Here is a 14,795-nt window from a genome sequence, read left to right as displayed (position 1 = left end):
AGTTTAGCAAAGTGATTTTAAAACCATGCTCAAGGTGAAGAAAGCTCAATTTACTTTGATTGCAACTTACATTTGGACATTTGCAATTGTTTGCAGTTGTTTGGCTGGTTTTGCTGCTAAAACATAGTGCACACTAACTGAAACTCTAGCTCAACGTGTTTCATATCTACAGTTTCATTACCTTGAATGTAAATAGCTTTTTGCTGTTTGGTAATTCCCAGTATGTGCCAGGGATCCATTGATCCATTGGGGAAAACTATCCGACTGCCTTTGATGTTTGTGCCTCCATAGTTTTCATTGGTGTGCTCCACAGCATCAGCAACCACAGAGTTATTAAATGCTGGGCCAAATAAATCTACACATTGCTGAAGTTTGTACCTGTAATAAAAGAGGGAATAAGCTAACATGCGTTTGCAAAATTGTATTAAATCAAACAATCAATAATAACAATTTGATACGACTTTTATTTCTTTCACTTTGTAACGTGTGTGCATATTTAGGAGGTGAACTATGCCAGATATCACTTTGCAAAGGCATTACCATGTGTGCAGGAGTAACCACTGCAGCTATGCTAGCAGAGTTTGACTTCATTCATTTACCGACAGTTTTGCCATTGTCGATCGCACCACAGTACTGTTCTTAAACACACAAAGCTGACCTTACATTCAACAGAAGGAAGGGATCTATGATCCTACATGCCCTCAAACCAAGCAGTAATCTTTAATGGAATTATCAAGTATTTAAAGATTTGTTGCTGGTCGGTTTATACTGGCCGTTATTGCGATTGTGAAAAGCATTGTATGACTCTTACAATTCTTTAAAGTTGTTCAATTCTACAGGGGAGTGCAGTGGAATGTACTGAAAAATTTTGGCTTCACTTCAAGGAACATGAACAAATCATTTACTCCCCCAGAAATGGGTGTAGTTGCGATTTTTTAAAATTACAAATTGACAAAAAAAGTAAACAGACGTGCACAGAGCAGGATAAACTGCTGGAAGAGAGGAGTGATTCCTAGCTGGAGGTCATATTTGTACAGAGCGTTCCGGGAACATTTATCTTACTGTGAACTCGGCAAGGAACACTGAGTCAGATGTTTTTGCTACATCAAGGATTCCTCAACAGGAAAGCTGCTGCCTGATGCAATCACAGCTATGTCCACACAGCTAAGGCAAGACGGCATTACTAGCTTCTAGGTAGGAACTAAGGTATGAGCTTTTAGACATCAGGCCCCTTTCAGGCTGCAGCAAGGCAATATTTGCAACATCTATGATTTTGCTGACCACTGACACATAAGGCTCTGTATTCCAAGACAGCTGACAACACTCATTTTCTCTTGCCACAGAGTAGCAAATGGAGAGAGCTTGTAGCTTGCCATACTGGACAGCATCTCCATAAAGTGGAGTTCCATTGACTGTATGTATATCACGTTGTGGGCACTCCATGTCAACATCAAATACACCATAATAGAATGGGATTCCTCTCCCTGGATGTCCAACTGATATGTGACCATACATAGAGAATCATGTGGGACAATGCCTGAGATTGTGACGCTGGTCATAGTGTCTTCATTCTGCAGCAGACCACTATGTCAACTGCATTTGAATCACCATGACAAACCACTGGGTGGCTAATAGATGAAGCAGGCTTCGATGATTGTCTCATGAATCATGAAAGTGACAGCAGTATGAAGTGGGGTTTGAGAAGCATCATTAGGCAGGCAAACATCATTGTTTTGGTGGTGTCATTTACAAGGGCCTCTTCTGCTGGCCTAGTAATTTGTAGCACTAACTCTTCCAAGGGCTTAGAAAATGGTGGCATGTCAAACTGTCCTCAGTTTTTCACTGCTGCCTCCTCTCGTGTGACCTAGCCTTGCAAGGGAGAGGGAGGTGCATCAGTGAGAATGTTGCACAATACTTCCGAGATGTATGTGTCAGAGTTGAATAGCTGGCAGCATGTGGAAGCTGTGAGATTAGGTGAGAAGCTGGCAACATTGTTAAAGTATCTGATGGCAAGATGACATATCTGAATGTTCTATATGATTGGTAAATGATGCAGGGATGTGGTGCACTGAGCAGTGTGTGAGGTTGGTGGTTTGCTGGCTAGCAGATGGCACAAGATACTTTCACTGATGTTAACTACATGTGCAAGACCATAGGAAATGTTGCAGCATTGCACTGGGTCATCAGGGTAGGATTGCTTGAATTGACCTCCTCGCGAGCTGCTCCCAATTCATTCCCCTGGAGAGCCTCCTGGCTAACAGTGTAAATGTGATGTTTTCCTTCCATTCCAGCTCCTGCACTTTGACCTCTGGATCTGCACCAAAGACCCAGGACCCTATAACTTCATTGGTGGCCTTATTCTTTATATAAAATATGTTTGGATACAATTTCATCAGCTGCTGTGGCCTGAATGCATCTCCCTATTAAGAAGTGACAGCTGACTTGAAGTAGTTCAGCTGAACCTCATGTTAGCCAGACAGAAATCTGGGTCCCCTGCTGAGCTGCAGCCACTTACCAACAGGTTTAGCAGTAGATTGCATGCCATAGTTATCAAGCTGTGAGCTCCCAGGCATATCAATCAGTCCACTGTGCTCAATGCTGTACTCTGTGGCGGCAATGCTTATTCTTTCTGACATCAATAAGATGAAGAGGGATTCTAAACGGATGAATTGCATTTATGTAGTGCCTTTCATAATCTCAGGATGTCTCAATGTGCTTTACAGTCAAGGATGTGCTTTTGAGTAGTATCACTAATGCAATTTCAGAACGGGTCAGCAATTTGTGCATAGAAAATTCCTACTAACAGCAGTGAGATAAATGACCAAATCTGTTTTAGTCATGCGGGTTGAGGTATGGATATTGATGTGAACTGATATTTATTGCTATTAATCAGAGATATAGAAAGGCCATCAAAGATATATGTTTGCCAACTGTCCACTTCTGTAGTAATCCATTCACTCTGACATGTAAATGTATCACCGCTCTTTCATTGTCACTGGGTCAATATCCTGGAATTCCTTCCTATATGTCATTGTGGGTTTACCTACAGCACATGCACTACATCAATTCAAGAAGGCAGCTCACCATCACCTTCTCAAGGGTGATTAGAGACTTGCAATAATGCTGGCCAGTCAGTGATGTCCAAATGCTCCAAATGAATTTCAAGAAATGACAAGAGACTAAACCATTACTTCATTGCTACACAAGTACATAGAAAACTTTGTTCTTCGATTCTCTTGTGGCTGTCTCCAACCATTTGCCAGTAGTTTCAGCCAGTAATAATTTTTATCATAAAATGTAATTCAAATGAAAGATACCTTTATGCATTATGCTTGAAAAATAGACTTCCTATAACAGATGCCACTGGTGTTTCCTTGCATTCAATACCAGATTGCATGATAATTCTTGCTCCATGATTTCCTCATGGGAGGTGACTGTGCATATATTGATTAAAAACTGAATGAGCTGCAGATACTGTAAATCAGAAACAAAAACAGAGGTTTCTAGAAAAGCTCATCAGGTCCGGCAGCATCTGTGAAGAGAAACCAGAGTTAATGTTTCGGGTCCAGTGACCCTTCCTCAGAACTCCACCAGACTGGAAACGTTAGCTCTGATTTCTCATCACAGATACTGCCAGACCTATTGAGCTTTTCCAGTAACTTATGTTTTTGTTCCTGATGCATATATTGATGTTGGCTCATTCAGACACTCTGTTATGCTTTAAAATACATTTGCGAAGAAGCATGTGATTCCCCATTGTAACATTGATGTTAGAACATTCTTTTTGAAAGCCAGCCCACTAAGATGTGTGCCCATATGAATGTGTATTCATGCTGCATCACTGCTCGGCACTAGCTGGCCCATCATTAACCAGTGCCACTGTTACCTTTTCTTTACACTGTTGGTACCTCACACACACTTCTTTGTCATTAATGTCTAAATTTTCCAAAGTGTGTATAATTGTGCTGATGCTTGTTCCAAGTGATGGTGAAGATGATGGTTTGTACACTGAACTGTAGTGCTTTTCAGGCATAGTTCATAATGCTTGGTCTGTGAAGGGAACAGATGCTGCCCTGATATAAACACACATCTATTCAAATACTACAATGTGCCAACTCAGCTGAACACTGATTCATCATATCTACGGCTATATTAATTCAATATGGGGTGCAAGTAACAGAGCTTATCTATAATACGACCCAAAAAAAAAATCAAAGTGTTGCTTCTCTCCTAATTTCTGCAGCCACGTACCTTCCAAATTCCTCATTCAAGATATTGCAGTCGTCATTTTCTCATATGGAGTGATTTTCTGAAATTCTCAAGATCTGACACATGATACATGTTGTTCCCAGCTTCTATATGCTAATATTGTTTTTAAATGAAAGAGCAAGGAGAATTAGGTTTGTCTGGTTTATAGAATCAGAAAGTATAGCACTGGGAAAGCACAACAGGTCAGGCAGCATCCGAGGAGGAGAGTCAATGTTTCAGGCATAAGCCCTCCATCAGGCTCCTCAGATGCTGCCTGACCTGCTGCGCTTTTCCAGTGCCACACCTTTTGACTCTGATCTCCAGCATCTGCAGTCCTTACTTTGTCCTGATCTACAGAATCCCCTGCCTACTTTTTCACTGTGGCATGTACGATGCCATCGTCATCTTAATTGCTACATTCTTGATGACACTTCTTTGAGTATAATGTTTTGGTATTCATAATTAATGGCTGTAAATTTCCTTTGCCTTTTCAGTGATATTTATGCTTTACGTTTGAGCTCTTTGTTAAGTGATTGTTCCTTGGACTATAAGGTGATGATGCTGACACAGTTCCTCCACCATTGGCGACAATGACAGCAGTATATGCAATCCACAGAAAGCACTGTAACAACTCAGCAAAGCTTCATGGACAAAACCTTCAAAACCCATGGCCACTACCCTCTAGAATTGTGCAAATGCATGGGAACTCCATCACCTGCAAGTTCACTTCAATGCCACTCACTATCCTGACTTGGAACTACATCAGAATCTTCCACTTTCACTGGGTCCTGAAATCTTAGGACTCCCTCCTTAATAGTACTTCAGGTGTAGCAACACCAGTGGGCTGCAGTGATTTATGAAGGCAGCTTCTCTAGACAATTAGGGAGGGGTAATAAATGTTGCCTGAGCCAGTGAAGTCCACGGTCCTTGAATAAATAAAACAACATTGTCATAGGTTGCAGTTTCTCTGCTTGGTTGAAGACACACATTCCTTAATAAAACGATGCTTGTTCCATTCCTTTAATATGCATATGACTACTTGTACAACATCACTTACTTGTAGAGTGAATCAATTGTTTCACATTTACAGTTTGGTTATTTCTACAGTTGTGCCATTCAATGGACATGTTTGTGACAGTAATATGGACTGTTACTTTTCTTCAGAAATGTGAAGATCATTATTGCTGATACTGTATGATTTGCTCCTACATTTTTTAAAAATTTGTCATAGTCAAAGTCAGGTTTTACACATGGTTCTTACATTGTCACATTTTAAATGTACATTAGCTCAGAATTATTGTGTGTTCATGTTCCTCATTAGGCAAGAGGTTATCAAAAGAAACAACTCTAAGCAATAAGTAACCTAGAAATCTATTTACCTGAGAGGAAAGCCAGAAAAAGGCTGCAGTGGTGATTCAGTTGACTGATAATAGCCAAATTCTGTACAGGACTGATAGGCCCACTGCCTGCCTGGAATGGGAAAAATGCAATTGGAATGTACAAATAGATAAAAGTACATTTGTCTATACTTCTCCTGTGGTTTAGTCAGTAAATACACAAACTAGTGGTAATTCTAAACCAGATAGCTCAGGTTTGACTCTGTGGTAAGCCAACAGGAACAGCAGTTTAAATGATATATTTAAAAGCAAGGTAATGTGGATGGTGGAAATCTGAACCAAACACAGAGTCATAGAAGCTTACAGATGTACAGCACTGAAACAGACCCTTCGGTCCAACTCGTCCAAGTTGACCAGATATGCTAAATTAATCTCTTCCCATTTTCCAGCATTTTGGCCCATAGCCCTCCAAACCCTTCCTATTCATATACCTATCCAGATGCCTTATAAATGGTGTAATTGTACCAGCCTCCACCTATTCAACCTCTCCTTATAGCTCAAACCCTCCAACCCTGGCAACATCCTTCTAAATCTTTTCTGAATCCTTTCAAGTTTAACAATAGCCTTCCTATAGCAAGGACACTAGAATGGACCGTAGTGTTCCAGAAGTGGCCTAACCAGTGTCTTGTACAGCCGTAATGATTCCGACTCCTATACTCAATGCATTGAGCAACAAAGGCAAGCGTACCAAACGCCTTGTTCACTACCTGCGACTCTACTTTCGAGGAACTATGAAACTGTACTCCAGAAGAAAACTCAGTAGGTCTGGCAGCTTCTATTGAAAAAGATACAGAGTTAATGTTTTGAATCCATTATGACTCTTCTTCAGAAGATGAATAAGAGTCATACCGGACTTGAAATGTTACCTCTGTTTCTCTCTGCACAACTCTTACTAGACCTAAATTTCTCCAGCATTATCTGTGTCTTGTTCAAAGGCTACAATTGATTGCAGTATCTTTCAGGTAGCAGAAGGGGAAAAATGGTTCCAGCGTCTGACCAGAATCGTCCTCGAAACATACAGCTGTCAACATTTTTGTAAAGGTGTACTATTAATCCCAAAGTTGAACAGCCTGCCCATGTAAACTGTCTAGGCTTGCATGCATAGAATAATCATGCAGGGATCTAATGGCCAATGAACTAAATTCAGGGTGAATATCACCTTCAGGAAAGGAAGTGAGTAAGTTTTAGGAGGAAAGGAAAAACAAGCTCCATTTGCAGTGTAGGTATGTTCCAGCTCCACACTCTGAAATTTTCAAAGACTTTGTCATATTGACATATATATGTGAATGTGAGAGTGCAAATGCAGGCTTTTTAAACGCAAGGTGCCTGGCTACACAGACACACCCAACAATGCATCAATTCTGAAAAACTAGCATAATTTAACTCATGCAAATTCTTAAACTGGTCAGATACTCCTGTTTAAAATACATTTAAAAATTAATCATGTAACTCAGGAATTGTTTGCTTTAACAGAACAATATAAAATATAGTTTGAAAATTAATTAAACACTGCACTGCTGGTGTTATGTTTGTGCTGTCAACTAGATGGGGACTGGCTTTTCAAAAGCCAAATGAGAAGAGGGGTTTTAGTTTAAAATATTGTTTCTAAAAATCTGAAAGTCATTTATTACTTTAACTTGATCATATAGAAAAGGCTCTTCTAATTGTTTCAAATAAATAACAAGAACTGATGGTATAATTTGAAAGAGATCCATGACTATTAATTTGCATTCAATGGGAAATAAATATTCAATAGGAATAGTCTTTAATCTGGTGTACTTCCGTTTTGATAATGCATTCCCTAACATCTCCTGTGCCACATAACTGACATTTAAATTTAAAATGCCACGATGCATTTCCACTCACGGTAGTTCACATTTAAAAATAAACTTCCAGATTCCACTTCACAAACACAATCAAAATGGTAATCTTGATGTATTTCATTAAAATCAAATAAAATATTTCAAGGCATAAACAAAAATGGTTGATGAAAAAGATCAAACACAGGTAGATCGGATAATGAAGAAGGTATTTGTATGCTTTCCTTTATGGGAGTTGGGAGTCATGTTGCAGCTATACAGGACCACTTTTGGAATATTGCATGGAATTCCTCGTCTTGGAAAGATGTTGTGAAATTTGAAAGAGTTCAGGAAAGATTTACAAGGATGTTGCCAGGGTTGGAGGATTTGAGCTACAGAGAGAGGCTGAATAAGCTGGGGCAGTTTTCCCTGAAGTGTCAGAGGCTGAGGGGTGACCTTATAGAGGTTTATAAAATCATGAGGGGCTTGGATAGGTTAAAAACACAAGATCTTTTCTCTGGGTGGGAGAGTCCAGAACTAGAAGGCATAGATTTAGGATGAGAGGGGAAAAGTTTAAAAGGGACCTAAGGGGCAACTTCACGCAGACCATGGTGTATGTATGGAATGAGCTACCAGAAGAAGTGGTGGAGGCTGGTACAATTACACCATTTAAATGGCATCTGGATGGGTCAATGAACAGGAAGGGTTTAGAGGGAAATGGGCCAAGTGCTAGCAAATGGAACTAGATTAGGTTAGGATATCTGGTTAACATGGACAAGTTGGATCAAAGGGTCTGTTTCTGTGCTGTACATCTCTATACTCTATGAATTATCAGGCTTGATACTTTAAACAACATTCCACAATCAACCAGTAAATCGTTGAAGCAATGCTGTTTCATACAGTTACATAATATATAGGGTTAAATGTGACCACTGTAGGCACCAGCTGGCTACTGTAATTTTAGAGCCAGATATGTAGATTTCATTCTCTTCTCAACTAGTACTGTTATTTTGCTGTCAATAACATTTGTCCCGTTTCAGTGTCTATTGAGCTTGTTGGTGTTGATGAGATGACAAACAACAAAATGTGTTCCTGATGAGTGTAATGTGATCAGTTGAAGTGTTCAAAGCTCTTGGACTGTTGATTACGTCAAGACTCCATATCCACATTCTATAGATACAGGAGAAATTCCCCTGATTTCAGCAGTATAATAATTGCAACTTTCTTCAAAAAATGATGATAAATCATAATGTGGAATTATCAAAGTATTTACTGCTTTATCTCTGATGATACATTATTAAGTGGCATATTTAAAGCATTGGTATTTAACTGGCACAATTCCTATAATGGTCAATAATATCACTAATAACACTGCCTGGACTGCCAACAGTTTTTGTGCAGCTCACCAAACTATCAGATACAAGGTTAAGGAATGTAGGTCAGTGGTGGTACAGCCCAAGAACTTCCTAGTGACAGCTGTAAGTCCGGAGGTTGAAGAGATGCACTTGGTAAAATTATAATCACCAGGGAAGCAGTACGGAGAGAACCAGTGGAGCTGCAAAGTAATAAGTCTCAGGAACCTAATGGACTTCCTCCTAGGGTCTTAAAAGAGATCATAGATGCTTTGGTGCTGATTTTCCAAAATACATTGAATTTTGGAAAGGTTCCATTAGACTGGAAAATAGCAAGTTCACCTCCTCAATTCAACAAGAAAAACAGGCAGGTGAACATGCGAACAGGACTCCTATCCAGAACCAAATTCTTACTCTAATCCTGAACAGACTTTTCATGGAAATTGCCCTCAATGTTTATAATTATGCCCTTTGGGTCATTGCACAATTTGGTAATATTTATGGCTGCAAACAGATTTTCTCAAGCACAAAAAATGACCGGCTACAGGAAGGTCATTTCCAGGTGAAGTAGCATTTCATCTGTACCTCCTCCAATCTTGGCTATTTTATTTACTGCATCCAATGTAGCCTACTCTACATTGGAGAAACCAAACACAGACTGGATAATGACTTACAGAAGTGGGTCTATGTACAAGCAGGACCCTGATCTTCCTGTAGCCAGTCATTTTAACACGTCTGTCCTCAGCATGCTGCAGTGTACCAGTGAATGACAGCGCAAACTGAAGGAACAACATCTCATTTTCAGACTAGGCACTTTACAGCCTCCTGGACTTAGTATTGAGTTCCACGTCTTTAAATTGTGAGCCATTTCTTCCCTTGCTTTTCGCTTGTAACCATGTCCTCCCCTCCTCCATCCCAGTTACTGTCCTTTTAAGTCCGACAGGAGACACAACATTATTCTGCCATTCTCACATTCCGATCACTTAATCTGAACTAGCAACATCTTTTCTCCGCCAGCACCTATACCCATTACCCCCAACCACCACCTGCACCCCTTCACCCCAAAACTATAGCATAAATTCTATCCCCTCCACACTTGACTTCAGCTCTTATGAAGAGTCATCTACAAACGATGGCTTGCTGTCTCTCCATGGATGCTATCTGACCCACTGTGATCTCCAGCATTTGTTGCTTTCAGTACAGATGCCAGCAACTGCAGTAATTTGTTCCTTCACAATCACTGAATATTTTAGAATTTTACCTCTTATCCAGAACCAACATCTTACTCTAACTCTGAACAGACTTTTCATGGAAATTGCCCTCAATGTTTAAAATTTTGCCCTTTGATTCATTGCACAGTTTGTAATATTTGAGGCTGTAAAACAGATTTTCTCAAGCACAAAAAATGTCCAAACAAAATAAAGATCACTTTTGACATACACAAGTCTATCAACTTTATAATGTCAAGTGTGTGGGAAGATATTAACTATTTCTGCAAATAGAATCAATGGCTTCAATAAATCAGTGTTCAATATACTGACACAAAAGTAGGCTAATAAATTAGTCTTCTCATTTCATGTTCATAAAAATACAATATTTTTAGTTCTTTTGATTAATAGTAAGATTAATTTCTAATGCTGTATCATTCCAAAGTTTTCTCTCTGACTGATAAAAAAAAGGGAAAATCAGCATTTTGCCCCAAATGAAATATTGTTCACCATTAGATGGATTCAATAATTTGAAAATTCCTTCAGTATCTCAATTAATATTGGACAAAATATTTTTTAAGAAGTTCCATTCCTCCACTATTTTTGAATTGCAAAACACAATAAACAGATCTTGTTAAAAGCAGTTTTTAAGTACTGATTGCTTCCCTACTTCCATCTGCTGCTGGTGCAGCCCAGGAGGTGTTCAACATATCAGATACAAACTTGCTGTAACTTGCATCTAAACATTTCTCTTCATATGTCTTCAGAAGGAGATGTGAAACCTTCGCATATCGCTCATAAGGTATTCCCAGTGATGAATTCTCCATTATAGTACAGAGCACGTCAACGGTAATGTTAACACCCTTTGGGTCCTGTTTATAAAATATCAAAAGAAATTATTATAGACGCCTAAAGAAAAATGCATGAAAAAGATTAAAAGAAGACATTTATATAATGATTTGGACATGAACATAGGAGGTGTAGTTAGTAAGTTTGCAGATGAAGCCAAAATTGGTTGTGTAGTGGACAGTGAAGAAGATTACTTCAGAATTCAATGAGACCTTGATCAGATGGGCCGATGAGCTGAGGAGTGGCAGATGGAGTTTAATTTAGATAAATGTGAGGTGCTGCAGTTTGGAAAGGCAAATCAGGGCAGGACTTTATATACTTAATGGTAAGTTCTGAGAAGTGTTGCTAAACAAAGAGACCTTGGAGTGTAGGTTCATATTTCCTTGAAAGATTAGTCACATATAGATAGGATAATGGAGGCAGCATGTGGTATGCATGTGTTTACTGGTCAGAGCATTGAGCATAGGAGTTGGAAGGTCATGTTGCAGCTATACAGGATATTGATTAGGTCATTTTTGGAATATTGTGTTCTTTTCTGGTCTCCCTAATGTAGCAAGTATATTGTGAAACCTGAAAGGGTTCAGAAAAGATTTACAAGGATGTTGCCAAGGAGGGTTTACAAGGAGGGTTGGAAGGTTTGAGCTATAGGGGGAGGCTGAATCGGCTGGGGTTTTTTTTCCTGGAGTGTTGGAGGTTGAGGGATGACCTTGTAGAGGTTTATAAAATCATGAGGGGCATGGATAGGGTTAATAAAGGTCTATTCCCTAAGGTAGAGGGCATAGGTTTAACGTGAGAAGGAAAAGATTTAAAAGGGACATCAGGGGCATGCAGAAGGTTGTGCATGCATGGAATGTGCTGCCAGAGGAACTGGCGGAGGCTGATACAATTACAACATTGGTTTAAGGAATCTGGATGGGTATCTGAATAGGAAGGGTTTTGAGGGATGTAGGCCAAATGTTGGCAAATGGGACGAGATTAATTTAGGATATCTAGTCGGCATGGACGAGTTGAACCAATGGGTCTGTTTTTGTGCTGTATATCTCTATGACATCTATGGCAATTGCCTATTTCAATCCCCTCCCTTCACCAAATTTATTCTTCAGCAAAAAGAAGGCTGAATATTGGAGATGTAAAAAAAAGTGTCCACATCGAAAATATTGGGCAAAACAAATCAGATTTACTAGTCACTGTCTTATAAAGAATCCAGGAGAAATAGCAAATTCTCTGGACAAAGATATCACATGACATAGTTAAGGCAAAAAATATAGACACATTTAAAAGGAGGCTGGTAAGCATATTACAGAGGGAAGAAGAGAGATACATGCTAATGTAATCAGATGAAGCAGCATGATTAGATTAGATTAGTTTCCCTACAGTGTAGAAACAGGCCCTTCGGCCCAACAAGTCGACACCGACCCTCTGAAGAGCAACCCACCCAGACCCATTCCTCTACATTTACCCCTGACTAATGATCCTAACACTACTGACAATTTAGCATGGCCAATTCACCTAACCTGCACATCTTTGGACTGTTGGAGGAAACAGGAGCACCCGGAGGAAACCCACACAGACACGGGGAGAATGTGCAAACTCCACACAGACAGTTGCCCAAGACGGGAACTGAACCCGGGTTCCTGGCACTGTGAGGCAGCAGTGCTAACCACTGAGCCACGGTGCCGCCCCATGGAGGAGACCCCTATGGAGCATAAATACTAACGTGATCCAATTGGGCCAAATAAGCTCTTTCTGTGCTAAACTCATTTTAATCTCTATACTATTCCTTTTTCATTTGCTCACATCTCTACTGCTGTTCACATGAACAATAATTGATACTGGCATGCACGGTGTAGCATGGGTTTACTGTGGAAGGAAATTCTGCTTCATTGTCTGTCTTGCCTTTTATCTATGGTTTGGTTTCTACCAGACCCCTTGGTGTTGATTCATTGGTAATCTTTGTCTGCAATTATAAGAACTGTTGACATAGGCATGGTTGTGTAATGGTAACAGTTTATTCACATGATTTATATTACTATAATTGATTATACAGTGTTGCTTCTCTCTGACTCCATCTCAGATTTTTCTGTTTGTCATCAGTATGTCATCAGGCTCTGATTAATTTGCATTAATCCTTTACTCCATATTCTCGATGTGGAGGTGCTGGTGTTGGACTGGGGTGGACAAAGTTAAAAATCACACGACACCAGGTTATAGTCCAACAGGTTTATTTGGAAGACTAGCTTTCAGAGTGCTGCTCTTTCGTCAGTGCTCCAAAAGTCTGTACTTCCAAATAAACCTGTTGGACTATAACCTGGTGTTGTATGATTTTTAACTTTAACATTCCCAACACATTTCACCAGGCTGCCACTAACTGTCCGTTTGTTCTAGCTGGACAATATGATGCACAATGCACAGGAGCTGATGAAGACAGGAGGAAGGTGTGCATTCATTCCCGAACGAAGTTCCAGAGAAAGTATTCGTAGGGACTGGAGAAGGTCAAGAACAAAAACAGGCTGGAATGGATAGCACACCCTTGGGCTTTGACTCTACTTCTTTGAAAATAATTATTGACAGCATTCTTGACCTTGGTGTCTCTGAGGGAGTACCATTAGCTAATATTTGTAGTTTGGAATTTGACAAAAGGGAGATTTAGCTAAATGTAAGCATGACAAAGTGACAGTCATAATTAGTACTCCATTTAACACATTCAGCATTCACTCCCTTCACCATCACAGTGACACACACTGCAACAACTCACCAAGGCCCCTTAGACAGCATCTTCAAAACCAATGGCCAGTACCATCTAGAAAGACAAGAGCAGTAGACACATGGAACAGCACCACCTACAAGTTCCCCTTCAAGCCAGGCACCATTCTAGCTTAAAATAATACCACTATTCCTTCATTGTTAGTGGGGCATAGAGTCATAGAGATGTACAGCATGGAAACAGATTTTTCAGTCCAACTTGTCCATGCCGACCAGATATCCTAAATTAATCTAGTTACATTTGCCAGCACTTGGCCCATAGCCCTTGAAACCCTTGCTATTCATGTACCCATCCAGATGTCTTTTAAATGTTGTAATTGTACCAGCCTCTATCACTTCCTCTGGCAGCTCATTCTATACATGCACCACCCTTTCTGCGATAAAGTTGTCCCTTAGGTGCCTTTTAGATCTTGCCCCTTTCACCCTAAACCTATGCCCTCGAGCTCTGGTCTCACCCAACCCTTGTCTATTTACCCCACCCATGTCCCTAATGATTTTATAAACCTCTACAATGTCACCCCTCAGCCTCCGACATTCAAGGGAAAAAACCCCAGTCTATTCAGCCTCTCCCATAGCTCAAACTCTCCAACCCTGGCAACATTGCTGTGAATCTTTTCTGAACCCTTTCAAGTTTCACAACATCCTTTCTACATGACAGAGACCAGAGTTGAACACAATACTCCAAAAATGGCCTAACCAATGTCCTGTACAGCTGCAACATGACCTCCCAACTCCTATACTCAATGCTCTGATCAATAAAGGAAAGCATACCAAATGCTTTCTTCACTATCCTATCTACATGACACTCTACTTTCAAGGAGCTATGAACCTGCACTCCAAGGTCTCTTTGTTCAGCAACACTCCCTGGGACCTTACTGTTAAGTGTATAAATCCTTTACAAAATGCAGCACCTCACATTTATCCAAATTAAATTCCATCTGGCACTCCTCAGCACATTGGCACATCTGATCAAGATCCCATTGTACTCTGAGGTAACCTCCTTTGCTGTCCACCACACCTTCAATTTTGGCATCATCTGCCAACTTACTAACTACATCTCCTATGTTCACATCCAAATAATTTATATGAAAAGCAGTGGAACCAGCACCACTCCTTGTGGCACTCCACTGGTCACAGGCCTCCAGTCTGAAAAACAACCCTCCATCACCACCCTCTGCC

General features: G+C 40.1%; 1 protein-coding gene across 1 annotated transcript in view; it reads right to left on the bottom strand.

Moving 5' to 3' along the window:
- prss59 (serine protease 59, putative) overlaps nucleotides 1–14,795 on the bottom strand; it is a 56,509-nt gene that overhangs the window by 15,441 nt on the left and 26,273 nt on the right. The window contains exons 6-8 of the mRNA XM_043702086.2: nucleotides 10,675–10,876; nucleotides 5,628–5,718; nucleotides 182–378 (exon numbers count right to left, since the gene is read on the bottom strand). Of these exons, the coding sequence (XP_043558021.1) occupies nucleotides 182–378; nucleotides 5,628–5,718; nucleotides 10,675–10,876 (490 nt within the window). The remainder of the gene's footprint in view (nucleotides 1–181; nucleotides 379–5,627; nucleotides 5,719–10,674; nucleotides 10,877–14,795) is intronic.

This window comes from Chiloscyllium plagiosum, unplaced genomic scaffold, assembly GCF_037043375.1.
Source record: "Chiloscyllium plagiosum isolate Xiang-an unplaced genomic scaffold, Cpla_swu_hap1 HiC_scaffold_13, whole genome shotgun sequence".
NCBI lineage: Eukaryota > Metazoa > Chordata > Chondrichthyes > Orectolobiformes > Hemiscylliidae > Chiloscyllium > Chiloscyllium plagiosum.
This window is presented reverse-complemented; position numbering and strand designations above follow the sequence as displayed.